Below are 25,148 nucleotides of genomic sequence, written 5' to 3'. Positions count from 1 at the left end.
CACTTAAAAATGGTAAAAATGATTTTTATGTTATGTGTATTTACCATAATGAAAAATAAATAATTTTTTAAAAGGATTATGTAAACATTCTAAGCTGCTGAGAACGAAAGTAGCTCTTGGAGTCAACCAGAGGGAAAGATGGTGCACACATTTGAAATTTAACTTAAATTAGATTCTGATGAAAACCCGTTACACTTGGAATAAAATCCAGACTCTTTTAACTCAGTCTATAAAGCCTTAAATGATTCAGCCCTAGTCTAATTCTCTAATCCCTGGTTCACAATGATTCATTTTATTTCCTCTAACATTGCAAGTTTCTTCCTGCTTCAGGACCTTTGTATTTACTCCTCCCTTTGCTCTGCAATGCTTTTTCCCCAAATCATCACATATCTGACTCTTTCTCATCATTCAGGTTTCAACTCAAGTGTTACCTCCTCACAAAGTTCTTTTCTAAATTAAGAGAATCCACTACCACCATCACTCCCCAAGATATTAGCTTGTTTTATTGTATTCATATGATGTGTCACTACCCAAAATTATGACATTTATGAATTTGTTTATTGCCTATCCCCTGAACTATGTATGGTGTGAGTTTAAATTCTGTTTGGTTCATCATTGTAATCCCTAAACCTAGGACAATGACTGACACTCATTATAAGTACTTAATAAATATTAAGTGAATTAATTAAACTTCTTTTATTGAATTTAAGTACAGATTGTATGCTGCATCATTATTAATGTACTACCAAAAAAGAAAATATATTGCCATTTTCACTATAATAGTTTTATCACTTGGAATTTTTATTTTATACCTATTAAAAGAGCTCTTTTAAACATTATTTAGACAGATTTCTTCATGTGTCACTTGGTGCTGGTTTGAGACTGTTGGGTATGCCAGGAAAGACTGTTCTTTTGATCCACTCTGATGGGTGCAAACTTATTGTAGGTTGGATCTTTTGATTGGGTTGTTTCCATGGAGATGTGACCCACACAATTGTGAGTGAGACCTTTTGACTAAATTATTTCCATGGAGGTGTGACCCTGCCCATAAAAGAAAGGTGGGTCTTAGTTAGTTTACTGGCATTCATTATGAGAGGATAAAAGGCAGAGACATTTTGAAGAGAGCTCAAAGAGAGACCATGCCAGTTTGGATATATTATGTCCCCCAAGAAAAAGCTATGATCTTTTAATCCAATCATATGGGATATTTGGATTAGTTTCCATGGAGATGTGACTCACCTAACTGTAGGTGATACCTCTGATTGAATTATTTCCATGGCGGTGTGGCCCCGCCCATTCATTGTTGGTCTTTATTAGTTTTTGGAGTCCTTCAAAAAGAGCCACACAGGCCCAGACACTTGCTCAATTTGCTTTTGTCTGTTTCCTTTTGATCACATTGAGGTGATGCACTGTTTGGAAGAATACTACAGAGGTGACGTGCCCTTCTCATTACATTACATCAGGGGCATATGATGTTGAAATGTATTGTTAGCAATATTCATCTTGACCAGTTGGTTAAGGTGGTGTCTGCCAAAATTCTCCATTGTAAAATTAATGTTTTCCCTTTGTAATTACTATCAGGGGGTGGGGTGGGGGGCATACTTTTAAACTATGTGAATATCCTGTATATTGCTGAATCTGTTTGGCTCATTGATGTCCAGGTTTTTCCACACAGAAATATCCAAGGATCACCAAGAACAGTGGTGATGCAGCATTTCTTCATTGTTGTCTGCAGGATTCTTTCAAGCTGCCACAAGCCACTGTCATAAGCAGAATTCTAAGATAGCCCCCAAGATTCGCCTACCCCTAATGTACATGCCTTGTATAACCCCCTCGAGTGTGAGCAGGACCTGTGGATATGAAGGGACTTCACTCCTGTAATTGTTACCTTATATGGCAAAAAGGATTTTCGCAGACGTAATTAAGGTCTTTAATCAGTCCAGTTAATCAAAGGGGAGGTTATTTTGATTGGGCCTGACCTAATCAGGTAAGTTCTTAAAAGGGAGTCTAGAGGTAGAGATGCTCTTGTGCTGCTCTTGAAGACACAGTCTCCATGACTTCTTCAGGTACAAAGAAATGAATTTTACCTACAACCACATGAGCTTGTTTGAGTACCTGGCACCTCAGATTTTGCCTTGTGATACCCCAAGAAGAGAACCCAGTTGAGCCCTGCCTGGATTTCTGACCAACAGAACTGTGAGATAATAAATGTGCATTGTTTTAAGCTACTAAATTTGTGTTGTTACACAGCAAGAGAAAATTAATATAGCCATACAAGTTTTTATGTTGGTGTTCTGATCTTAACAAGGTGTCAACCAAAAGTTCATAGAAAACAGCCAAAACTCATATTCCTCTTTCAACTATTCCTTATATAATTTGTTGACTGAAATATCAAGGGATTGCCATTGTCCAGGAATGCAAACAGCCCTTATCAGCTAAGACATATCTCATTTTTAGAGATGTTAAAATATGAAGTAAACGTGAATCTTAGGACAATAATATGCAGAAACCTACTACTGTCAACTCCATACATACTTCTAGGATGCTAGAAGCAAATGTCAGGTGAAGTTATAGTTCATTGAAGCTTTGAAGGTCCTGCCTCCTCTTCAGAATTGCTGGAGTGACTAAAGAAAAAGCACTGTTTTCCACTAAGAACGTTAGTGAATAATACTCTCAATTCTCTCTGAAAGTTGCCATGAGGAATACCAATGGAATAATTGCAAAATATTAAAATATGACTGCTTACAGTAAAATGTGTCTGATACAGATGATATAGATGAGGGAGAATTAAAAATCAGGAAATTCAAATAATAAAAGTTTTAAAAAATGTATAATTTATTATATTATGTATCCCCTAACAATATAGGCACACAATGGAATATTATACATTGATGAAAATAAATGACAGCCACATACTACAAAATGGATGAATTTTAGAAACAATGTTGAGTGAAAAAATTAAATCCTCAAAGACTATACACAGTATACCAATTTTTATAAAGTCAAAAAGGAGCAAAACTAAAAAAATGTCATTTTAGGGCTACATACATGTTTTAGGCCTTTCATATATGTGATAAAAGTATTAAAAAGAGGGATCAGAAGGGTAGGAGGGATAGGAGAGGAACTCAGAGATAAATGCAAAGTACTGGTAATGTAATTTTTAAGTTAGATGATGAGTTATTACACGTGCTAATTCATTTGGGTGGCACATTTATCCTTTTATGGTCAAATGTTAAAAATATTCTAAGTGCGAAATTATGTTTAAAGTGTTGTGAAAATTTATATTCACATTTTAAAAAATTATGCTTATTTTGGGGTTAATTAGCAAAAAATGATTTGATTTTATTAAAAGACTTATTACATAGTTTTCAGAATCTCTGGGACAGCCAAAGAACCAGAATTAGAGGCTTTACAGCTTCTAATAATGTCAGAGAATTGCTTAAATGAAGGCCCCACTATCTTCAATCTTGTGCACAGATAATGTAGCTTACACCACTGACTGCCGACATGGGATAGTGGATGTTATTATTAGAATCACTTCTGCTGCTCCTTTGTGGAGTTGGATGTTCTAGCCAGTACTGTTGATTGCCACCTCCACGCAAAGGATTCTATATGATTCCCTGCTTCTTTGTATCACTAACTTTAGATTTAAAGTTTAAGGCAGATGTAGCTTCTCTAATTACAAAGAAGGTTGGGAAAATAGGTATTGGGGCCTTTTCACATTCCTTAGGATAGAGGAAGGCTCTGCCTCATACGATGAGGGACTCCCTAGAGAGAGGATGAGAGTTTGGGTACTGGGCAGCCAAAAAGAGATGTCTGCCACAGTTTATTCTCTTTGTTACATTACCTCAGTATACTCCTTCAGCTAACAACTTTTTAAAAACGTTTTCACTCAACACAATGCAACTATTCAATGTAAAAGGGCCTGTGTCAGAACCTATTAATTGCTTTGTCAATATTTTTTTGTCTTTGCTAATACAATATTGATTTTATCTGGGGTCAGCCTCTTTTGCAACTATAAGCGGCCATATGACTGGTCAGACAAATAGGACAAGGGGAAATCTGTTTGAAATTTCTGGGAAAGCTTTGCTTTTCCTAGTAAAAGAGAATATATATAGCTGGCACAGGCCATTTCCTATTTTTTTCCTGCCTTAGACATGGACATGTCATCTGGCACAGCAACAACCTTCTTGCAACCACAAAATGGCATGAGGGATGAAAGCCAACTACTAAGGAGGCAGATCTGAAAGACAGAACTGCACCCTCTCCTGTATGTAGTAAGGGCATTGTTCCTTTTGGTTGTATGCACACCTGTTCTTAGTTACATCATTCCAGAAAACAGATAACAGTTGTATCTCATTAGTTAAGACCCCATTCATTGAATGCATGATAATTTTTTAATATGTGGGCTACAGTATTTCTCTTGCACTATCAATAAAACTAGATTTTGTTAATCAGGAATCACTTGAACACTGGGCATTATTTGGTATTTGAAGGCAGCATAACTTAGTGGTTAAGAATGTGTTTAAGAGCCTGTCTGAGCTTGAATCTTGGTTCCAGTTTGGACAAATAACATAACCTCATTGTGCCTGTGTATCTGAGGTATAAGGTTGAAACAGAGAGTAAATAATACAGTACCTAAAACATAGTAAAGCACTCAATAAATGGTAGCCATTATTGGCAATACCATCCATCCTTTACTTTTTGTGACCAAGCTTTCCTGGTTCTCCTATCCATTTATTATCTCAACGGATTTTCTAGTTTAAATAGTCCCTCCTCTGTATCCTATCTATAATTATGTTGGATTTATCACACTGCACCGTAATTACATGCATACTTGTTTGTCTTTCCTACCAACTTTTCTTTAAAAACAGCACCATATTTTTCCATTTTTCTATTCATAATTCCTAATGAAGTGCCTGGCACATAGACTAGACATTTTCATACCAGTGTCCTTAAGTGCTATCTGGGATGCTTATTAAAATACAAATTCCTGGACCCCATCCCCAAATTTCTATTTCAGTAGGTCAGTGAACCACATTTTGAGAAACAATGAAACAGACTTTCAATGGCTGAATCAAATTATACATCAAGTACTAATATGAAGTACTTTAAGTAATAAAGGTAAATATAGACATTTAAACATTTTTCAAAACACTTTCAAACCCAGTTTTTATAATTTATGATTTGTAATCATGAATTGAGAAAACCTCTAAAACCATTTCAGCAACAACTATTTGTACAGTTATACTAATACTGTGCTAATTACAAATTTATGAAAACTCCTGTCACGACTACTTGAGAAAGTTGCTATATTTATTATGAAATAAAAATTCTACACTTACTAATAATTAATCTCATTACTGCATAAAATTAGCTAATCTCAAAAAAGGTTTTTATTAGAAAAGATAATTTTGTACTAAGATTTTGCAAATCAATCAAGTTATTCCATCCACTGCAAAAGCAACTTTACTATCCACCCAAATCAAAGTCAAAAGTATTCACCCATCCCATTTGATTTTCTAACTATACATTATCGCCATAGTGTTAACACCAGCCAGAATTTTTATTATGTAGGGTGCTGAAAGCCCTAAAATACTACCTTTAGACTCATACTTCAAAGTTTGATTTTTCAGGGGGAAAAGTTAACATACAGATTTACCTTGAGACCTGAGATGTAAAGAACTTTAGGGCATATTTCAAGGCAAACGACTGGTCTAAAAGTTTACTTATTCTGGGGAAATGAAATAAAAATGCACATATTTCAGGGTGGAAGTCCTTTTCAGTCAAATTCTATGCAGGACATTAATAAAAACTTGTGGGACCAGATGACATGTACCTTATTCATTATGGCCCACCACTCAAGGCAAAGTCCATTGGTATTACTAGGATCAAAGGCTTTCAGGACATCAGAGAGATTTCATTTTTCAGTTGGAGTTAATTCTTCATGGCTATACAGAAGAAATTTTACATCACACAGAGCAGTACTGTATCTTTCCCATGCAGTATGGTGCTCAGTGTTACTGGAAAATATTGACAAGTTTAGCATTCAAAATTTCAACTATTTGTGGGTAACCCTAAGTAAACAGTATAACATGAAAATTTGTGAATCTGGAATGTGAGTAAACTGGGAAGTGGTAAAGAGTTTATGAGTGAGCGTAGCTGACCACCCAGCATTTAAATTTCAACATTGCTTTGTTGTTGTCTACACAGCATTATGATAAAGTAACTCTCAACAGGTGATAAAACTTTGTTTCCTTGTGAAAAATGGATTTATAAAGAAAGCCAACTACTAGTGCTAGTAATGAAAGAGGTCTAAGTAAGTGATACTTAACTATAAAATGGAAGTTATATATTAGATAAGAACTAATGTAAGTCTATTATGTGCTCTTTCATTGGGTAAACTACCTAAGCTGAAGATTTCCTAGTAGGAGAAAACAGAAAAATTGACTACTTATACTTAATAGAATAAATAAATGCTACTTTTAGCATTTGAACCAAGCTCATGTGTGCCTGCACATACACATAAGGACAAGTTTCTCAGCCTTCTTTGAACAATATGACAACCATACCACAACTGGAGAAAAAAAGAGTTGGCTTATTTTCAAGTATGTTTCCTGGGACTACCAGTAAGTTCTCTCAAATTAAGAGTGATTAAACCAGGCTACAAAGTGCCAACTCTTAGCACCAGAAAGACTTAAAATTTCAGAGAAGGTGAATGACATTATAAATCAGAGAATCTGCCAATCTAATTATGTGGAACTGCATTACTTTTGTCAAATGAAAAAAATCCAGATTTATAGCAAATAGATTTAAAAAGTTACACTTCTTTTAAAAATCTTTAGATTTTCATTTTACAATCCTATATAAATCAAAATTGCTGGCTTATAATGAAATGCTTTAAGTTTTAGAGATGTGAACTGAAAACAGTTTGCATAAACTGAGGTCGCAGAAATGAAAAGAACTCTCTTGAAGAAAGGAACAGTGAAATTCATATGCATTCTCATTAATATGCCAGAAAATTGTTTTCTGCACAGCTGATACTGACTGGCAATTCTAAACTCCCATCTGGTACCTTTAATCAATACTAAATCATGTCTTAGGCAAGACCTTCCTTGAGAGACAATCTCCAGCTAGCATTCAGAAGTTGAGTTATTTGATGGCTTGGGATGCAGTATCCATTGAATCTTCCTTCCTGACCTGAAGGGACTCACTGCTGATGGATAATAATTCTCGAAGTTCCTTATTTTCAAGCTGGGGGAAAAAAGATATATGTTAATTTTAGGTATTTTTGAATTTCCTAAAATACTGCTTATTCATATAACAAATATTTACTGAGTAATTTTAAATGTCAAGTGTAAGGTCTCCACAGATGAATAAAACAGGGTCCCTTTCCACTTGAGGAATTCACTGCTTGTCATACTCTTCATGGTTCCCACAGGTTTACTATTATTTCTTCTGTCTCTTAAATTGCTAATGATCTTGTAACCCTGCTCAATCTTCTCTCCTAGATGTCCTATAGTTTTGGAGAATGGAAGGAAAGGGGAAGATGAGACTACTTACTGAGCACATAGACAGGCTCCATGTGGATGCCTTACATATGTTATCTCACACCTCTCTGCAAGGTTCACATTCTATTAATTTAAGACATGGGCACTGTGGCTCACAGAACTCAAAAAAAACTTGTCTACATGCAGATAACTCAGATGTGGTATTGCTGGGCTCTGAATCCAAAGCTTTTCTGCTTACAGTACTGTCCTAGTTTGCTAATGCTGCAGAATGCAAAACACCAGAGATGGATTGGCTTTTATAAAACAGGGATTTATTTCGCTACACAGTTACAGTCTTAAGGCCACAAAGCGTCCAAGGCAACACATCAGCAATCGGGTACCCTCACCGGAGGATGGCCAATGGCCTCCGGAAAACCTCTGTTAGCTAGGAAGGCAGCTGGCATCTGCTCCAAAGCTCCGGCCTCAAAACGGCTTTCTCCCAGGACGTTCCTCTCCAGCAAGCTTGCTTCTCTTCAAAACATCACTCCCAGCTGCACTCTCTTTCCTCTTTGAGTCAGCTCATTTATATAGCTCCACCGATCAAGGCCCACCCCGAATGGGTGGGGCCAAGCCTCCATGGGAACATCTCATCAAAATTATTTCCCACAGCTGGGTGGGGCACACTCCAAGCAAATCTAACCAACACCAAAACTTCTGCCCCACACAAGACTACAAAGATAATGGCATTTGGGGGACACAAGACACTCAAACCGGCACATTCCACCCCCTGGAACCCAAAATGACATTATCTTTCCAAATACAAAACACATTCATTTCATCACAATATCACAAAAACTTAAATCATTTCAGTAACAAAAGTTAAGTACAAAATCCCATCAAAATCAATTTAGGTGTGGTCAGTCCCAAGGCACAATTCCCCTCTAGCTGTGGATCTGTGAACCTAGAACAAGTTATGTGCTTCCAATATACAAAGGAGAGACATTCATAGGATAAACATTTCCATTGCCATAAGGAGAAACAGTAAGGAAAACAGGGTTAACAGGAGCAAAACAGTTCCTAAAACCCACAGGATAAAGTCCATTAGATTTCAAAGTCCGAGAGTCACTAACAAAACAACGTTGCATCCTTGGGGCTTGAGAGAGCTGGAGCCTAACCCTTCCCAAGGGCCTTTTCTGCAGCCCGTTCCTCTCCAAACACTTAGGTGAGTGCTCCAACATTTCCACACATTGGGGAGACCACCTTCTCGGCCCCACCCTCCTCAAACATCGGGGCAGCTCCCGGATTCCCTTCCATCTCCGGGTCACACGCTCAACCCCTTCAGAACAGTGTGGTGGCAGCCAGGCTCTCCCCAATTCCCTGGAAATGTGCTCCACCCTCTTTGGGACCTGAGGTGGCAAAACTCTTCCAGAGCATCGAGGCGGAAAGCCCGCCCTCGACCTCCAGGGCAAACTCACCCTTTCCATGCATGTGGGCTGCTCCGCTCTCCCAGCCCTAAACCTCTTGACTCCAGACCTCAACCTCCATGGCTCTGTCTTTGAAGAGATTTTTCCTTTAATTTTTTCCTTGTCTGTCTCCTCCAGTCCAGACCGGCAATGGCTCCGTCTATAAAGATCTCGCAAAAATTCTGTTGGCTTTGCATGAAGCATGCAGGGGTCAAAGCCATCAGACAATAGGAGTTTCCACAAATCCTTTCTGCTTAACTCCTTATCCAATCTTGGCTTGTCCTCAGGTTGAGCTGTAGCTTCTGGGATTCTACCCATTGGAAGCCCGTAATTTTCCAAGCCATCAACTTCTGGTTTCTTTGAACCCAAGAGTTCAGTTCTAAGTTTATCTCTCTCTGCTCGCATTTTACTATAAGCTGCAAGGAGAAGCCAGGATACGTCCTCCACACGTAGTCTGGAGATCTCCTCAGCTAAGTATTCCAAGTTGTTGCTTCCAGATTCGTCCTTCCATCTGACACCAGGACTCAATTTTGCCAAATTCTCTGCCACTTTAAAACAAGGATCGCCTTTCTTCCAGTTTACAACACATTCATCATTTCTGTTCAAGTCCTCATCAGAAGTATCTTTAGAGTCCATATTTCCACAAACAGTCTCTTTAAAGCAGTTTTGGCCTTTTCTATCAAGCTCCTCACAACTCTTCCAGAAATTCCCCCTTATCCATTTAAAAAGCCGTTCCAACATGTTTGGTATTTGCAAACTCAGCAGCAAAAGCACCCCACTTCTCTGGTACCAAAATCTGTCCTAGTTTGCTAATGCTGCAGAATGCAAAACACCAGAGATGGATTGGCTTTTATAAAACAGGGATTTATTTCGCTACACAGTTACAGTCTTAAGGCCACAAAGCGTCCAAGGCAACACATCAGCAATCGGGTACCCTCACCGGAGGATGGCCAATGGCCTCCGGAAAACCTCTGTTAGCTAGGAAGGCAGCTGGCATCTGCTCCAAAGCTCCGGCCTCAAAATGGCTTTCTCCCAGGACGTTCCTCTCCAGCAAGCTTGCTTCTCTTCAAAACATCACTCCCAGCTGCACTCTCTTTCCTCTTTGAGTCAGCTCATTTATATAGCTCCACCGATCAAGGCCCACCCCGAATGGGTGGGGCCAAGCCTCCATGGGAACATCTCATCAAAATTATTTCCCACAGCTGGGTGGGGCACACTCCAAGCAAATCTAACCAACACCAAAACTTCTGCCCCACACAAGACTACAAAGATAATGGCATTTGGGGGACACAAGACACTCAAACCGGCACAAGTACAAAGGGAAACTTGTCCCTCATTTCCCTAGGGATGTTTCCATAACTGAGGTAAAACAGGAATAGCATAGACAAGTTTGTTCTATCATTTAAGATCTCTTACTTGAGATCTTGTCTTTCCCTTTGATTTCCAAATAAGGTACTTGTATTCTTCATCCTCATTTTCTCTGAGGAAATGTGGTAAACCATAGCATTTCCTGGCTTCACCAAGAGGTCACAGCTCATGGTTCAATATCTCATCTACCATGTTAAGTGCTTTCCTTAGTACATTATCTCTCTCTACTACTGGCACTTATATACCGTTTCATATTATCTAAGTACTAGTCTTATTTCCTCCACTAGACTCTAGTTCTAATGGGCAAGGATTTATCTTTTTCTATTCAGTATTTCCCAAAGGGCCCACGACAGCACCTTCTAATAAGCAGCACTTAAACCATGTAATGAAATGTTTTTTCTTGATTTTATGGGCACCTTAACACCCCAGGGTTTTCTTTGTAATGTATTTCTATTTTAATCAAAACATTACATGTAAACAGCTTTTAAAATTTTAAGGAGAACTAGAAGGCTTATAGGACAAACAGCAGTCCTTTGGCTTTGTTCCCAAAAGGCAACCATTTTTAACACTTTTACATTTCTTTTCATATGTACGTCCATGATTCCAAATAATATATCTGTCTTGTTATCTCCTGATCATCAATTTTAGACATTCTCTCTTGACTTCTTATTAGGGCAGATGAGGAATTTTAGCTTACATATAACCTGTCCCTTCCCCTTTCTCCATCCTTCCAATATGATTCCTCAATTTCTGGCCAATTCATAATTGGTATTTTCCTTGTTTGCTGCTGATTAGATTTCCTTTCTTGAAAAGGGTATGGAAGAGGAGTTTTAATATTAAATCATGAGCACACAGAAAACAGCAATACATTGCAGTGACAGGACAGAGATGACATACCTTACAGGCTCTATGAAAACTCCCTGGAATATTATGAACCTAAAAGAGCAACAATCTTACCTCTAATTGGGCTAGTTTTTCCTGAATCTTACAAAACTGGTCATCATCTACCTGAACAGCTTTCCTCATCACTTCTCCCATTTCACAGATTCTGTCAATCTGACTCTCTATTTCCTGTGAAGATATTAAGAAAAAAAAAAGGTGAAAAAGTAATCTTTTCTACAGATATGAAGTTCGTGTTGGACAAGCATGTGTTATGAATTTTAAAAGTTCATTTAAGCTATGCTACAGGACTTATACTGGAATTTCACTGTAATCTGAGTCCTCGGGGATAAAGTCATAATAAAGTAGTCTTGTGATGTTCACAAACAATTTTTGTTTTCAAAAGATCAATTCTAGACTAACCACCCACTGGATGTTGAACAATACCTCTAAGTGGCTATTTAACCTAAATTTGAACACTTACCTTGATAAGAAGCTTACCACACATTCCAGGGTGCTGTATTCTATCTTTGGACATCTTTCTTAGAAAGTTTTTCTATATTAGCTAAGCTCTGTCTCATTCAAAGCTCAATGAATTGGTGCTAGTTTTCTCCTCCAGATCAGAGAAAATCTATTTTCTTTTTTCCAGATGAAAGACATTCATGTATTTAAATAAACTACCCCCATTCCCTAAGAGTAAAATGCTTTCATTGGAATCTAAGATGAAACTGAACTTTTGCTAAATTGTACGGTAGCAAATATTGAGGCTCCAATCTATTAATTCCAGATTAAAAAATCTAGTACATGTGAATATACTATGACAATTACAAAACACTGTACAAATATAAGACCATTTACTGAGTCTCTCCAATGAAATCCTAAGTATTCTAAGTGTAGAAACTATGCCATGTATTTTTTTTTTTTTTACACAATGCTACTTTCTCGTAAGAACCTAGTATGATGCTATATAGTTCAGTTTAATAAAGGTTTACGACTGCCTGCTATGTGCCAGGTATTATGCTAGAGATAAAAGATGAATTCATAATTTGTGTTCCTTACAGTCAAGGAGCTTACAATGTAGTGAAATGTGTAAGTAATATTCAACCAAGTGTTTATTGAGCACTCTCAGTGCTAAATGACACTGTGTTTGGTGGAAGAGCTAAGCATTCATTAAATACCTCGAAAGGAAATCTTGGGGTGGAGGAAACCTTCGCCCCACTTAAATAAAAGGACCTAAGCTGCTCCCCCCATCCCCTTCCTTCCATTCATCTTTTCAAGGCTATAGCAAAAGAAACAGTGGATGTGATAAATACAAATGGAAAACAAGACTACATTTTTCTTGAAAATAAGCACAAAATCTAAAACATTTTCCAGATTTCAATTCAGTTCATTTAGAATTTATTCATCAACGTTTCTTACTGCAGAGTGGGACTGGTGAGCTTTCAGGACCGGTTCGGCATCCACTGCTTTCTTAGCAACCATTAACTGTAACATCTGTTTCCGGTACTTGCTCATGATGAGTTCCAAGGCATCTTGGTGTTCCTCCAAGGAAACCCATAGTTCTATCAAAAAGTAAAATAATTTGGCAGTGATGTCTGAGTGATAGCTTCCAAAGCCAAACTCTTAACAGTTGGAATTTTATGACAATCCATAAGATATTGTGAATCCAAAGTTGTAAATCAATGCTTAAGTCCACAAACTGAATAGTTTATGAAATAGTATGTGAAAGATAACTTTCTAGGCAGACTGAGTATATAGTCTAATAGAAGCAACACAGGATGTGGAATCAGAAGACATGGGTTTGAGTTTAGTTCTGTGACTTAAACTGGTTTAATAATCTCAGGCAAACCATTTAACAGCTCTGACCCTATTTCTTATACGTAATCCTAATAATGAATGCCTGGCTTGCCTACCTCAAAATGAAGACACAAGAACACAATGTGATGATATATGTGAAAGCACTCTGTAAACTGATATACAAACTATTAATACTACTATCATTAATAATGTACTCACTAAGGGCAAGAATATATAACTGAAGAAAAATTTTTTGTCCACCTTGCACAAGAACATAAAAAACTTCAATTAATGTATATTTCAATTAATATTTAAATTTTAAATTTTAAACCCTTGAGGATATGAACTCTTTTGTCAGGCAAGCCTCCATCCAAGAAGTCTAAATAAATCATGCAATAGTTCAACTCTACTAAGCATCTTTTTGCTGAGCTGCCTGTACATAAAAAAATCAGTCTGATGATCTTGAAAAGTTTAATCTAATGAATTTTATTTTTACTGGGCCTGCACGGGATAACTCTCCTATTGAAAGTACTGATCTTACTTTTAATACATATAGGATGTGCACTTCTGAAAAGTTAAAGCAGTTCTGCAAAAACTTTTGAACCGTTGCTGGATATGAAAAAGTCATAACCACACAAAAAGGCCTGACTAACCTCTGTTTTCCTGTTGCAAGTCTCTAATCTGTGTGTTCTCTTGGGACAGCAGAATGTGTGGTTTGTATTTGGACACGTCCTTCATATCGGATGCATCCTCTTGACACTGGACAGAGACAGAGACTAAGTGCACCGAAAACAGGAGCAGATACAACTGAAGAGGCAGGAGTCAGAGGACAAGGACTGCATTCTCAGCCCCGACTCCGCAGAAGTCTCCCACCCTCTAAGAAGGGAAAAAATTCCAGGCGAGTTCCCACTTTTCCTAGCCCTCCACCCCTCAAGTGTCCAGAATGCGAGGGCATGACTCCCACCCTCTGCCTGACCTGGTCCGGAAGCGCTGCCCCTGCCTCCCGCATAGCTGCCACCCGCCGGTGCAGCGCCGCCGACTGATCCACCAGCGATTCGGCGGCCGCATCATGCTCCCGCAGCCTCTCCAGCAGCGTCTTGGCGTCTGTCAGGATCTTCTCGATGGTGCAGCTCATAACGGCTGCACGACCCCAGCACCCTGCTCGGCTCACCTACGCCACTCGCTCAGCTTTTCTCTGAACCAGTCTCTGCGTTACAGGCGTCACTTCCGGGCACGTTTAAAAGGCGTTTTGGCAGCCGCGATCTACGCACCTGCGCATTTGCATCCTTGTCCGGAGATTGACCTGTTTTAACTTGCGACTTCACTGAGGCCCCGCCCTCCGCAGAGCCGGAGGCCTGCCCTTGCCACGCCCTTGGTTTTCTGTTCCCATAGCTTGGTGGCCTAGCTGAGCTGTGGCTGGGCAGCTCAGATTTTCTCCATATTTGTTTATGTGTATGTATATTTTTTCTGTTTAATTCAGTTAATAAATTTAAAGCAAATTTAGCCAGAGCAATGACTTCTGTGCTATTTGTTACGTTGGCTTATAAGAGTTTTCCTTGTCAAGCTTGTATGTCTAACTGTTCTTTTTCATTCATTAATTTAATGACTATTTTTGGAGAGCCTTTTCTGTTTCAGGCACTGTTTAGTCCTGAAAATACAGCAGAGAATTAGACTCTGCCTTTAGGTAGCTTATTTTCTAATGGGAGAAAGAGTTTAGACGCCAATGAATGATTTACAGTAGTGACAGGATTAGGAGTCTGACAAGGCAGTGCTAGAGAGACAGTGAGAGGTCAGAGAAGCAGGAAGGAAGGAACTGGGCTTTTGGCCTTTGTGTTCATAGTAGCTGGCACATTGTTGAAGAGGAAATGGGGAACATGCTCAACAAAACAAATCAGGGCCACTGACTAACAGGAAAAAAATTAATGCAGAGCTGCAGAGGTAAAGAAATTTCATTCATTCATTAAAACAAAACAAAACAAAAAACCACCTTCCCTAAGTGATCTCTTTCACTCCTGTTTGGCTTTGACTTCCATCCAGGGACAATGGTTCTCCAGTCCATCTCTGTAGCCCAAATCTCTTTCATGAACCTAGGTTATTCCACAAGGACAACCTATAGGCATACAAACTCAACATGGACTAAAACTTACCTCATTATTTTTGCCTGTAAACCTGCATCCCCTCCTATTTCAGCAGAGCATATTCGTGCATCCATTTCCCCAAAACAGAATCCTGGAAGACATCCTTTATTCTTCCTATCTACTTATTCCTCACATTTAATCAGTTATAAGGCAGTCTATCTCCTTTATATCTTTAGGACATATTTGCTTCTTTGCATTCTCATTGTTACTGGGCAGTTCAGGCCATCATCTGTTCTCACGCAGATACAAGGACAGTCTTCCATCTGTTCTTTTCCCAACCTCAGGTCATCTCCCCCAATGGCTCTTTCTGAAGGAAACCACAACCCCCGATACCTTTTCAGCTTAGGATAATTATTCTACGTCCCATCAGTTTTAGGGTTGCAAACTAGACTGGTTATTTTAATTCCCCAATGATACTTCTAAGCACTTATTCTCCCAGGCTTGTATAAAAACTCTTTGACTTTTATATCCCCCAGCTGAAGAATCTTCTAAACCTTTTCACTGTTGTCAATTACTGACCTTCTATCTTAGTACTCTCCTTTATTCCTAGAAGATTTTAGGAGTTAGCTTACAGTCTTTTTAATTAGCCCATATTCTGATCTCATGTTGAGTGACATCCAGGTCATCTAATAGTCTGTCCTTCTGTGACCTCTTCATTTTTAAAGATATTTATCTTGGCTAAATGTGGCCATATCCTGGATTATTTATCAAGAATTGTCCTCTAACAGAGATTTTAGACTTTAATGTTTAACTCTTTGACTGTTACCTTTCTATTTCTGTCTGTCCAGTTCTTAGAACCCTATCTCCTACCATGATCTCCTTTACTTCATCCAGCTCTTTAGTTTCTGAATCTATCCATATTCTCCCTACCTGTATTAGTCAGAGTTCTCAAGAGAAATAGACCTGACAGGAGATTTATGTGTGTGTGTGTGTGTGTGTGTGTGTGTGTGTGTATCTTCAGGAATTGGCTCACGTGACCATAGGAATTGGCAAGTCTGAATTCTGTAGGGCAGGCTGCAAGTTGGAAACTTGATGAATGTGAAGTTGAATTCCCCAGGAGAAATGACTAGCTGAAGCAGAGATAGAAATTCTTCCTTTCGACTTCTGAAATCCTCAGTTCTTAAGGCCTCCAACTGATTGGATGAGGAGACCCCTCTCATTACTGAAGGGAAATTCTTTTGTTGATTGTTGATATAATCAGTCATAGATGTCATCAGCTGACTAATAATTTAAATCCATCTTCAAACTACCCTTATAGCAACAATCAGGCCAGTGTTTGCTTGCCCAAACAACTGTACACCATAACCTAGCCAATATGACACATAACATTAATCTTCACACTACCTATCAGATTCTTTTCTCATGGTCTAATTTTCCTTTCCTGACCAGATTGGACCCTTATGATTGCTAATCTGAACCACTGTCTCTCTGGCATTCCCAATTCCTTTGGTCCTCTCTTCTTAAGTCAAATACTACCAGCAAAATTCCAACCCTTGACAAATCTTATGATTCAAGTAGTGGTTAGAAGAGGATGCAGCAATAAGGGAGGATTTTTATTTCTGTTTTTGTTTTTATGAGAAAGTCTTGACCATGTTCATAGGCTTCATAGTGAAAGGAGCCATTAGAGAAAGTGATACAAGAGAGTCGGGGGGACATTGGAAGGAACAAGGACAAGGATGAGATGGGATATAATAGTTAAATCCTTGCTGAATGTTGAATGAAATTATGGGGTGTCAGATCAAGAACACAGGTGAAGCAGCTGGACTTGAACAGAATGAAGGACATTTCATTCTCCTTAATTGGAGGGAAGCATGGAGCTGAAAGGACTTTAAACTTTGAGCCAACTTAACTCTTCCACATCCCACCCACCAAACCAATAAGTTAAGCCCAGGTATTTTTAATATTGTTTTGTGGAAATCACACAAATTACCCAAGACCTTTGCCTTTTCTGACTTATTTCCATTATTATCTGATATCCACATGGCCCCTGTTTTTTGGCTCCATTTCCTCTTTATTATCTCACTCTTGCCCTGTGGGTCACACTGTCATATTAGATTTCACTGGTTTTATTCTCAGCTCTCAGACCTCTTCTATCAGCAATTCTACTTCTGCCTTTCTCAGAGTATTTACCCTATCCCAAGTGATCCTTCGAGGATCCAAATGCCAACTCTGGCCCATCAGGCCATGTTTCTGCCATGCCTACATGAACTCTGGTGAGGAAGGGACTTCAACATTTTACTGTGAACTCCTCTTCCAGGAGCATGCCTATTGCTGTGGCCATACCACACAGACAGGATAACAGGCTTACTACCATACCTGAACCTGAGAAACCTTGCCCAGAGGTCTGGGAATATATGTTTCTGGGAGCAGGTAGTGGTTCCCATGGGCCAATTAAGGACAAGGGGAGACCTTACCTTGCCAGTAGCATCCCTACTGCTCCTTACAGTCATTATCCATACAATTTGCCACCCTGTTAATGTTGCCCCATTGGTATATCTGGAAAAGTTTTGCAATAATTCAAAATGCAAATCTTTACGACACTGAGAATTAGGAAGCATAGTTGTAAATCTTTATATGTTCCATGTTGCATATATTAATTATCCTATCTTGCTCCCCCTTTCCGTATATGGTAAGTTTTGAACTTCTCAGGCCTGTTTTTTCCATTGCTGCTAACAAATGGCTTTCTAGAATTTGGCCTTGAAACCCACAGGCCCTTATAATCTTGGTAAAAGAAATTTCAGCAAGATGAGGAGAGATGTTTACTTTTCTCCAACAGTGTCAGAAAAGCGATTCGAATTTTTGTCCTAAGACTGTCTTTGCAAAATGCTATTTCTAATAAAAAGACACCCTGACTTCAGAGATTGTTGTTGTGGCCTGTGAAAGTAATCTTTAACCTCTAAAAAGTTTGTAATTATGATTGGTTGTCTTAATAATTTAATGCCCTGGCGATAATATTCATAAAATTTAAATTGTTCTGTTTTCTAAAATGTGTAAATACATGTATAGGTGTTTTGTTTAATGAAATAGGAAGAGGTACTGCCCTCTTCTCCCACATGCACAGAAGTAAAAAACAAATAAACAAAACCTGTGATAGATTTCTTAATTAAACAAAAATTTAATCTTATTCAAATTAATAGGAGAGAATCCAAGCAACAGGCATTTTTGGTATTCTGTCTGTTGGAGAAGACAACAAGATGGGTGGTTTTACTTATGAAACCCAAAATACCTCCTGCTGGGTGAGATGTAGGACTTTGAAGCTGTTTCCTGGGAAGAGTGGGAGGAGTGGTTCAGTGCAGGACCAAATGGTGGGTAGCTGTACCTTTATTTTAATTAATGGCTATTTGTTTATTTTTAAAATATATCTTCATTCAGTCTGGTGGTACTCATCTGGTGTGCCCCATATTTTTCACAAGTATGCTGCCAAATTTTGATATGTCTGTAAAAATATGTGCAACTTTACTTTCACTAAACAGATCTGCAAAGACAGTCTAGCTTATTTATTTTCTATAACTAATCTGCATTTTCTTGCAAGCCCCATTCCCATCTCACCAGGTGCTATGGGAAAAACCCTAGCTTTTGGTTGAGCCTGATAAACTCAGTCTGGTCTAATAATTGGTCTCTTTTGGTAAATCAGGTTCTTTTGTATGAGTCAGGCTTTCATATTTCTTCCCCTTTTCCATGCTTTGATTCATGATGGAGTATGGCTGTTTGATGCTGGGGGTAAGAATGCATGCCCTCAACCCTGGCATTGGGCTAATATTCAGAGTGGATGGCATCCACAGATGTGTGGTTGGTTCCATCACTCAGTGAGTCTTCTCTTTCTCCTCTAGGCCCAGTCAGGACCTGGTAGTCCTTCCTAACATTTTTGTGGGGTACAGATATGGCATGTTCCCAGGGCTTGCCTGGGCAACACTCCTTGGAACCCTTGGCTACAGAGCCACTTGCTCTCTCCCCGTTGCAGTGACTCCTCTGGTAGGCTCCCTAGCCAGATTCTCAGTTTCTAGCTTCATCTCCTTTAGAAGTTTAGAAACATTCTGGGTTTCCTCCATGCTGTAATCACTATTTTCCCCCTTAAGTGGCTGCCTTCACAGTAGCAGTGTTTTTTATTTATGGGGGCAGCCAGAAAAGAGGCTTCTATCTTTTAATTAAAATGAGACAGATTAGCAAACTCTTTGTTTAAAAAGAAACCTAGCTGAGTCATGGGTTTTATTTTTTTCCTTTATGCATGTGGGAGAAGAGGAAAGAGCCAATGGTCTTTTTTTGGTTTGAATAAGAAATCTTATAATACCTTTCATGAATGGCAATTATAACACTATTACTAAGGCAAATATATTATTATTATCAAATGAACAATCAATCAGAGCTATAGAAGATTTTTAGAAGTTAAAGCAAGGTTTCTCAACCTCTGCACTATTGAGAGTTTAGACCAGATAATTCCTTGTTGTGGGGGACAAACTACGCATTGTAGGATGTTTAACAGCACCATGGCTTCTATCTGCTAGGTAAAAGGAGCACCTCTTCTCCCAGTTGTGACAACTAAAAGTGCATCTAGACATTGCCGAAGAGGTACACACACACACAAAACCCCAGGTCGAGAACCCCAGGGTTAAAGGCTACTTTCACAGGATGTAGCAACGTCTCAGAAGTTTGGGTATCTCAAAACTCCTTTGTACAGTAAAACTTCCACAGGTAGTTTTTTGAAAAATATAGTGATAGAAAAGAACAATTTGTTAACGGAAATGAGTACCTCGATATTGGACAGAAGAACATGACCCATAGTCTTATTTCTGTTCTTAATTTGACAATATATCATCAGATTTTTTGAACTACTTCTGTGATGCAGATTTGTATTGCTCCCTCTGCAGCTGCAAGACAGGGCTTATCTTTTTATTTCTGAGATTCCTTTTTTGCTGGTGTTTCAGTTTTCTGGGCTGCTCAAGCAAATATTATGAAATGGGTCGGTTTAAACAATGGGAATTTAGTTGCTCATGATTTGAGGCTGGGAAAAATCCAAATTAAGTAAGACATCATCAAGGCAATGCTTTCTTCCTGAAGTCTGGCATTCTGGGGCTGGCTGCTGGCAATCCTTAGCTTGGCACATGGCAGCCTTTTCTGGCCTCTGCATTCTCTTCTGGGTTCTGTTGAATTTCATTTTCTAGGTACTCCCTGTGGCTTTCTCTATCTCTGTCTGAATTTCATTCTGCATATAAAGAAATCCAGTATTAGGATCCTGACCCATCCTGATGGGGCTGGACCACATCTTAACTGAAGTAATCTCATCAAAAGTTCCTACTTACAATGGGCCACACCCATAGGAATGGATTAGATTAAAGGACATGTTTTTCCAGGATACATATAGCTTCAAACCACCACAGCTAGTTTTAATTAACAAAATTAAGAAGACTTGTGTTTAGAAGGCTACAATCTGGAATATTCTATATTCCAGTTTTTCTTATGACACAATAATGTCCCTTTTCTCCTCCATTCTTAGATCCCATCCAGCATCATGTGTTACATTTAATCATTATCTCTTTAGTTCCTCTTTTTTTTTAAATTATGGAAACATATATACAACATACATGCTACCAGTATATGTATGCAGTTTTCTCTGCTTCCTCCAGAATGGTGACCAGGGATCTGCACTGGGAGCATGGGCCAGCTCTGCTCTTAGCTGGTGAGGGATGGAGAAGGGGTCAGCTAGGGTGCCATGAGATCCTACTGCTTTTAAATGGCCTTTAACTTAATTTGGTGCTTTCCCTGTCACTGCAATCCTTTAACTGTTTGGAGCTTTGAAAAAGATGTTTCTCTCAATTCTTACTGGTTGTTCAAAGCTTCTGTGGGGGATGGAGCCCTGAAGTATCTCACTCTGCCATCTTGATCCTATCATCTAACTTTTGATAATGATCATCTCAGCAGGTGTGATGTGGTATCTCATTGTAGTTTTTATTGCATTTCCCTGATGATTAATGATTCTGAGCATCTTTACATGTGTTTATTGGCCATTTATAGATCTTCTTTGGAGAAATGTCCATTCAGATCCTTTGCTCATTTTTAAAATTGGGCTATTTGTTTTTTTAAATTTATTTGTAAGAGTTCTTTATATATTCTAAATACAATCCCTTATCAGATATACAATTTGTAATATTTTATCCTCTTCTGTAGGTTGTCTTTCACTTTTCTGATGGTGTCCTTTGAAGCAGAAAAGTCTTCATTTTGTTGAAACCCAATTTATCTGGTTTTTATTTTTGTCACTTTGTGCTTCTGAGGCTGTGCTGGTTTGAAACTGTTATGTGCTCTAGGAAAGACTGTGTTCTTTTAAACCACTCTTGTGGTACAGACTTACTGTGGGTGGGACCTTTTGACCAGATTATTTCCATGGAGATGTGACCCCACCCATCCAAGATGGGTAGGTCTTAAATTAGTTTACTGGTGTCCTCTATGAGAGGATAAAAGGCAGAGACATTTTGAAGAGAGCTCAGAGATACTTAGAGAGAAAATGCCCAGAGACATTTTGGAGACAGCCCTTAAAACCAGAGCCAACACAGACCCAGACGCTTGGAGATGCAGACAGAAAGATGTTTGGAGATGCTAAGCTAAGAGATGAAGCCCAGAGTTTGCCCTAGAGAAGCTAAGTGAGAACCCACGGATGCTTAAAGCCAAAGCCACTAGAATCAGAAGCTGAAAGCAGCACCACCTGGGAGCAAAGGACCAGCAGATGCCAGTCATGTGCCTTCCCAGCTGACAGGTTGACAGAGGTGTTCCAGATGCCATCTGTCTTTCTTCAGTGAAGGTATCCTCTTGTTGATGCCTTAATTTGGACACTTTTATGGCCTTAGAACTGTAAATTTGTAACCTAATAAATCTGTGATCTTGATTATAATCATCTCAGTGAGTGTGAAGTGGTATCTAAGAAACTATCAAACTAGTTTCCAAACTGGCTGTAACATTTTACATTCCCACCTACAGTACAAAAGGGTTCCAGTTTCTTCACATCCTCAGCAACACTTTGTATTTTTCTGTCTTTTTGAACATAGTCAAAGAAACAGGTGTAAAGTGGCATCTAATTGTGGTTTTAACTTGCAGTTCCCTAATAACTAACGACATTGAGTACCTTTTCACATGCTTATGAATCATTTATGTGTATTCTATGGTAAATGTCTATTCAAGCCTTTTTCTGATTTTTAAATTTGGGGTGCTTTTATTATTAAATTGGAGGAATTCTTTATATATTATGAATACAAGTCCTTTATCAGAAATATGAGTTGTAAATAGTATCTCCTATTATCTGTGGCTTTTCTTTACAGTGTCATTTAAAGCTCAAAAGGTTTCATTTCAATTAAGTACAATTTATTATTTTTTAAGGCTTATGCTTTGAGGGCGGGGTCTTAGAACTCTTGCTTAGTCCATAGTCACACGGATTTTATCCTATATATTCTCCTAGAACTTTTGTAACTCTCTTACCTTTAGGTCAGTGATCCATTTTGAGTTAATTGCTGGGTATGCTGTAGTTTCAGGCAAAATCTGTTGGGGGAGGTTTGTCCTGCAGGAGAATGTGGAGGGTAAGTTATGTCTGAGAATTATTCTGCTCAGGACCAGGAGTCTGAGATTTCATACACACTCCTGTACCTGTTACTGATTGGCGGGGAGGGGTATGAATGGGTTTTGGTGGTCACAAACTCCCAGGTTTTCTGTGGGATATAGTGCAAAGTGGCTCCAGTAGCCTAAAATCAGACCTACTCAGAAGAGTCCTCAGAAGCAAAACACACCCAAAGAAAGAGAAGATTACCCAAAGGGTAAAAAGGCTCCCACATGATCTAGGTTGGGCTCCTAAAAGGTCTCCTTCTGGTGTGGATGGAAAGGAAAACTTGCACACAGCTGGAATTTAGTAAACCTATGTCTGGAGGGATAGGAACAGATTGAGGCATTTCATAGGTTTGTAATCATTTTTGCCATCAGGAAAATAGTGGAGTTTTGGGTTTTTTCCTTGGCTATAATAAGGTGTCTAGATCATTAATGAAGGCTATAATAAGGTGTCTAGAACCCTAATCTAGTGTTACAACCTCAAAGGAAATAATAGGGTATTTGTCTACTGTGCTGGTTTGAATGTATTATGTCCCCCAAAACGCCATTATCTTTGATGTAACCTTGTGTGGGCAGACCTATCAGTGTTGATTAGATTGAGTGTTTCCGTGGAGAAGCACCGTACCCAACTGTGGGTGATGACTCTGATTGGATAATTTCCATGGAGGTGTTACCCCACCCATTCAGGGTGGGTCTAAATTAAATCACTGGAGCCATAAAAATGAGCTGACAAACAGAAGGAACTCAGTGCAGCTGAGAATGACATTTTGAAGACAAGCTACAGCCAAGAGGGACACTTTGAAGAATGCACAGAAGATGAGAGAGTAGCTGCAGATGAGAAACAGTTTGAAGATGGCTGTTGAAAGCAGACTTATGCTTTGGAGAAGCTAAGAGAGGACAAACACCCCAAGAGCAACTAAGAGTGACATTTTTGAGGAGCTGAAGCCTAGAGAGGAATATCCTGGGAGAAAGCCATTTTGAAACCGGAACTTGGAGCAGATGCCAGCCACATGCCTTCCCAGCTAACAGAGGTTTTCCAGATGCCATTGGCCATCTTCCAGTGAAGGCACCCGATTGTTGATGCATTACCTTGGACACTTTATGGCCTTAAGACTGTAACTGTGTAACCAAATAAACCCCCTTTTATAAAAGCCAATCCATTTCTGGTGTTTTGCATTCCAGCAGCATTAGCAAACTAGAACATCCACCAAGGATCCTGGCAGATCAAGAGCCAGCCTGAGCTCTGAGAAGCCCTAAAAGATTGGTTGCATCTTCCCAAGCACAGCCATGAGACCCTACAGTGTTAAGATTTGTTGGGTTTCCTGTGCGTGAAAAAGATAGACAAGCACACTGATGACTCTCTGAGTACAGAAATAGAGGAGGAAACTTACTATTACACAGACATACCACATTAGTCATCACCCTCACTGCAGCAGTCTTACTGAAAATGGGAATGGGTAATTAAAACACATTTTAATCACAGGGGATGAGAAAAATTTGTAAGGCCAGTTGATTCATTTAAATTATTGTGTCCTCATTTTGAATGGAAGGCAAGTAAGGGGAGCCACTGGTAACTTTTCTAGGTTTGGGAAGGGAACATGTGGGTGTGAAGAGAAGACAATTACATAACTCAGTATAACTCAGATAAGTTTGTATCTTTCCCATATCACAGAAGTATTCTTTTGTTTTGCATGATTCCAGGTCTAAACACTTGTACTAAAGAATTGGATATCAATGCAAGAGACACCATATCTGTACCATTAAGTTTGGCATGCATATTCCTCATGGTATTTCAGAGTGGGTTATAATGTCACCCCATTAAGCCAAATTAAGGGAAACATTTGACACAGCTCCACTCCAGCCTTCCTTATGTTTCTCCCTGGTCTCCTCTCTAGGTTGAACAGCACATATGACGTGCCCTGACCATTGGGGAAGGATGTGGGTCAAGCAAATCATAAGTGGAAATGGGGGAGATGAGAGCAAACAGAAGGCAAGCTCCTTTAAAGTGTGCTACTCACATAATGACTTTCATGGGCTGTAGGCATTCTGTCTTCATGGTTCCCTTACCTTAAAATTACACGAAAAATAATAATTTACTTTTGGAATACTTTTACATTTGAATAGGAATACATTATTTTATATTATTATTATATTTAAATTTTGTATATTATATATTAAAATTTAAGTCATGTATTAACACATTTTATTTGACCAAAGGTAAAATTATATTTTCTTCTTATTTTGAAAGAAATTAGCACATTTTCATACGCCTACTGTGGGAATCCCAATGTGCCCTGGTGCTCTATTCTTATAAGGAACAGAAAAGGTTTGGTGAAGAGAGGATGGAAAGGCAGGATATGAGAGGAGGTGGAGAGGAGGACAAGGAGAATGGGGAGCTGAATAGAAACGTGGTTCTATTCCCAGCCCCAGAA

General features: G+C 38.9%; 1 protein-coding gene across 2 annotated transcripts; it reads right to left on the bottom strand.

Moving 5' to 3' along the window:
• Positions 1-2,811: 2,811 nt before the first annotated feature.
• On the bottom strand, positions 2,812-14,226 carry SIKE1 (suppressor of IKBKE 1). 2 transcript variants are annotated; one of them, XM_037826294.1, is made up of 5 exons: positions 13,974-14,225; positions 13,651-13,756; positions 12,620-12,762; positions 11,279-11,392; positions 2,812-7,254 (listed from the first exon to the last, which is right to left on the bottom strand). In XM_037826294.1, the coding sequence occupies exons 1-5, from the start codon at positions 14,130-14,132 to the stop codon at positions 7,153-7,155; spliced, it is 624 nt and encodes a 207-aa protein (XP_037682222.1). In that variant the 5' UTR covers positions 14,133-14,225; the 3' UTR covers positions 2,812-7,152. The 2 variants fall into 2 exon arrangements, with proteins under 2 accessions (XP_037682222.1, XP_037682223.1); XM_037826295.1 differs by lacking the exon at positions 11,279-11,392 and having other exon boundaries at positions 13,974-14,226.
• Between the last annotated feature and the right edge of the window lie 10,922 nt (positions 14,227-25,148).

The sequence above is a fragment of the Choloepus didactylus genome, chromosome 2 (assembly GCF_015220235.1).
Source record: "Choloepus didactylus isolate mChoDid1 chromosome 2, mChoDid1.pri, whole genome shotgun sequence".
Taxonomy (NCBI): Eukaryota; Metazoa; Chordata; class Mammalia; order Pilosa; family Megalonychidae; genus Choloepus; species Choloepus didactylus.
Note: the sequence above shows the minus strand (reverse complement) of the source record. Positions and strands in the feature narration are given on the sequence as shown.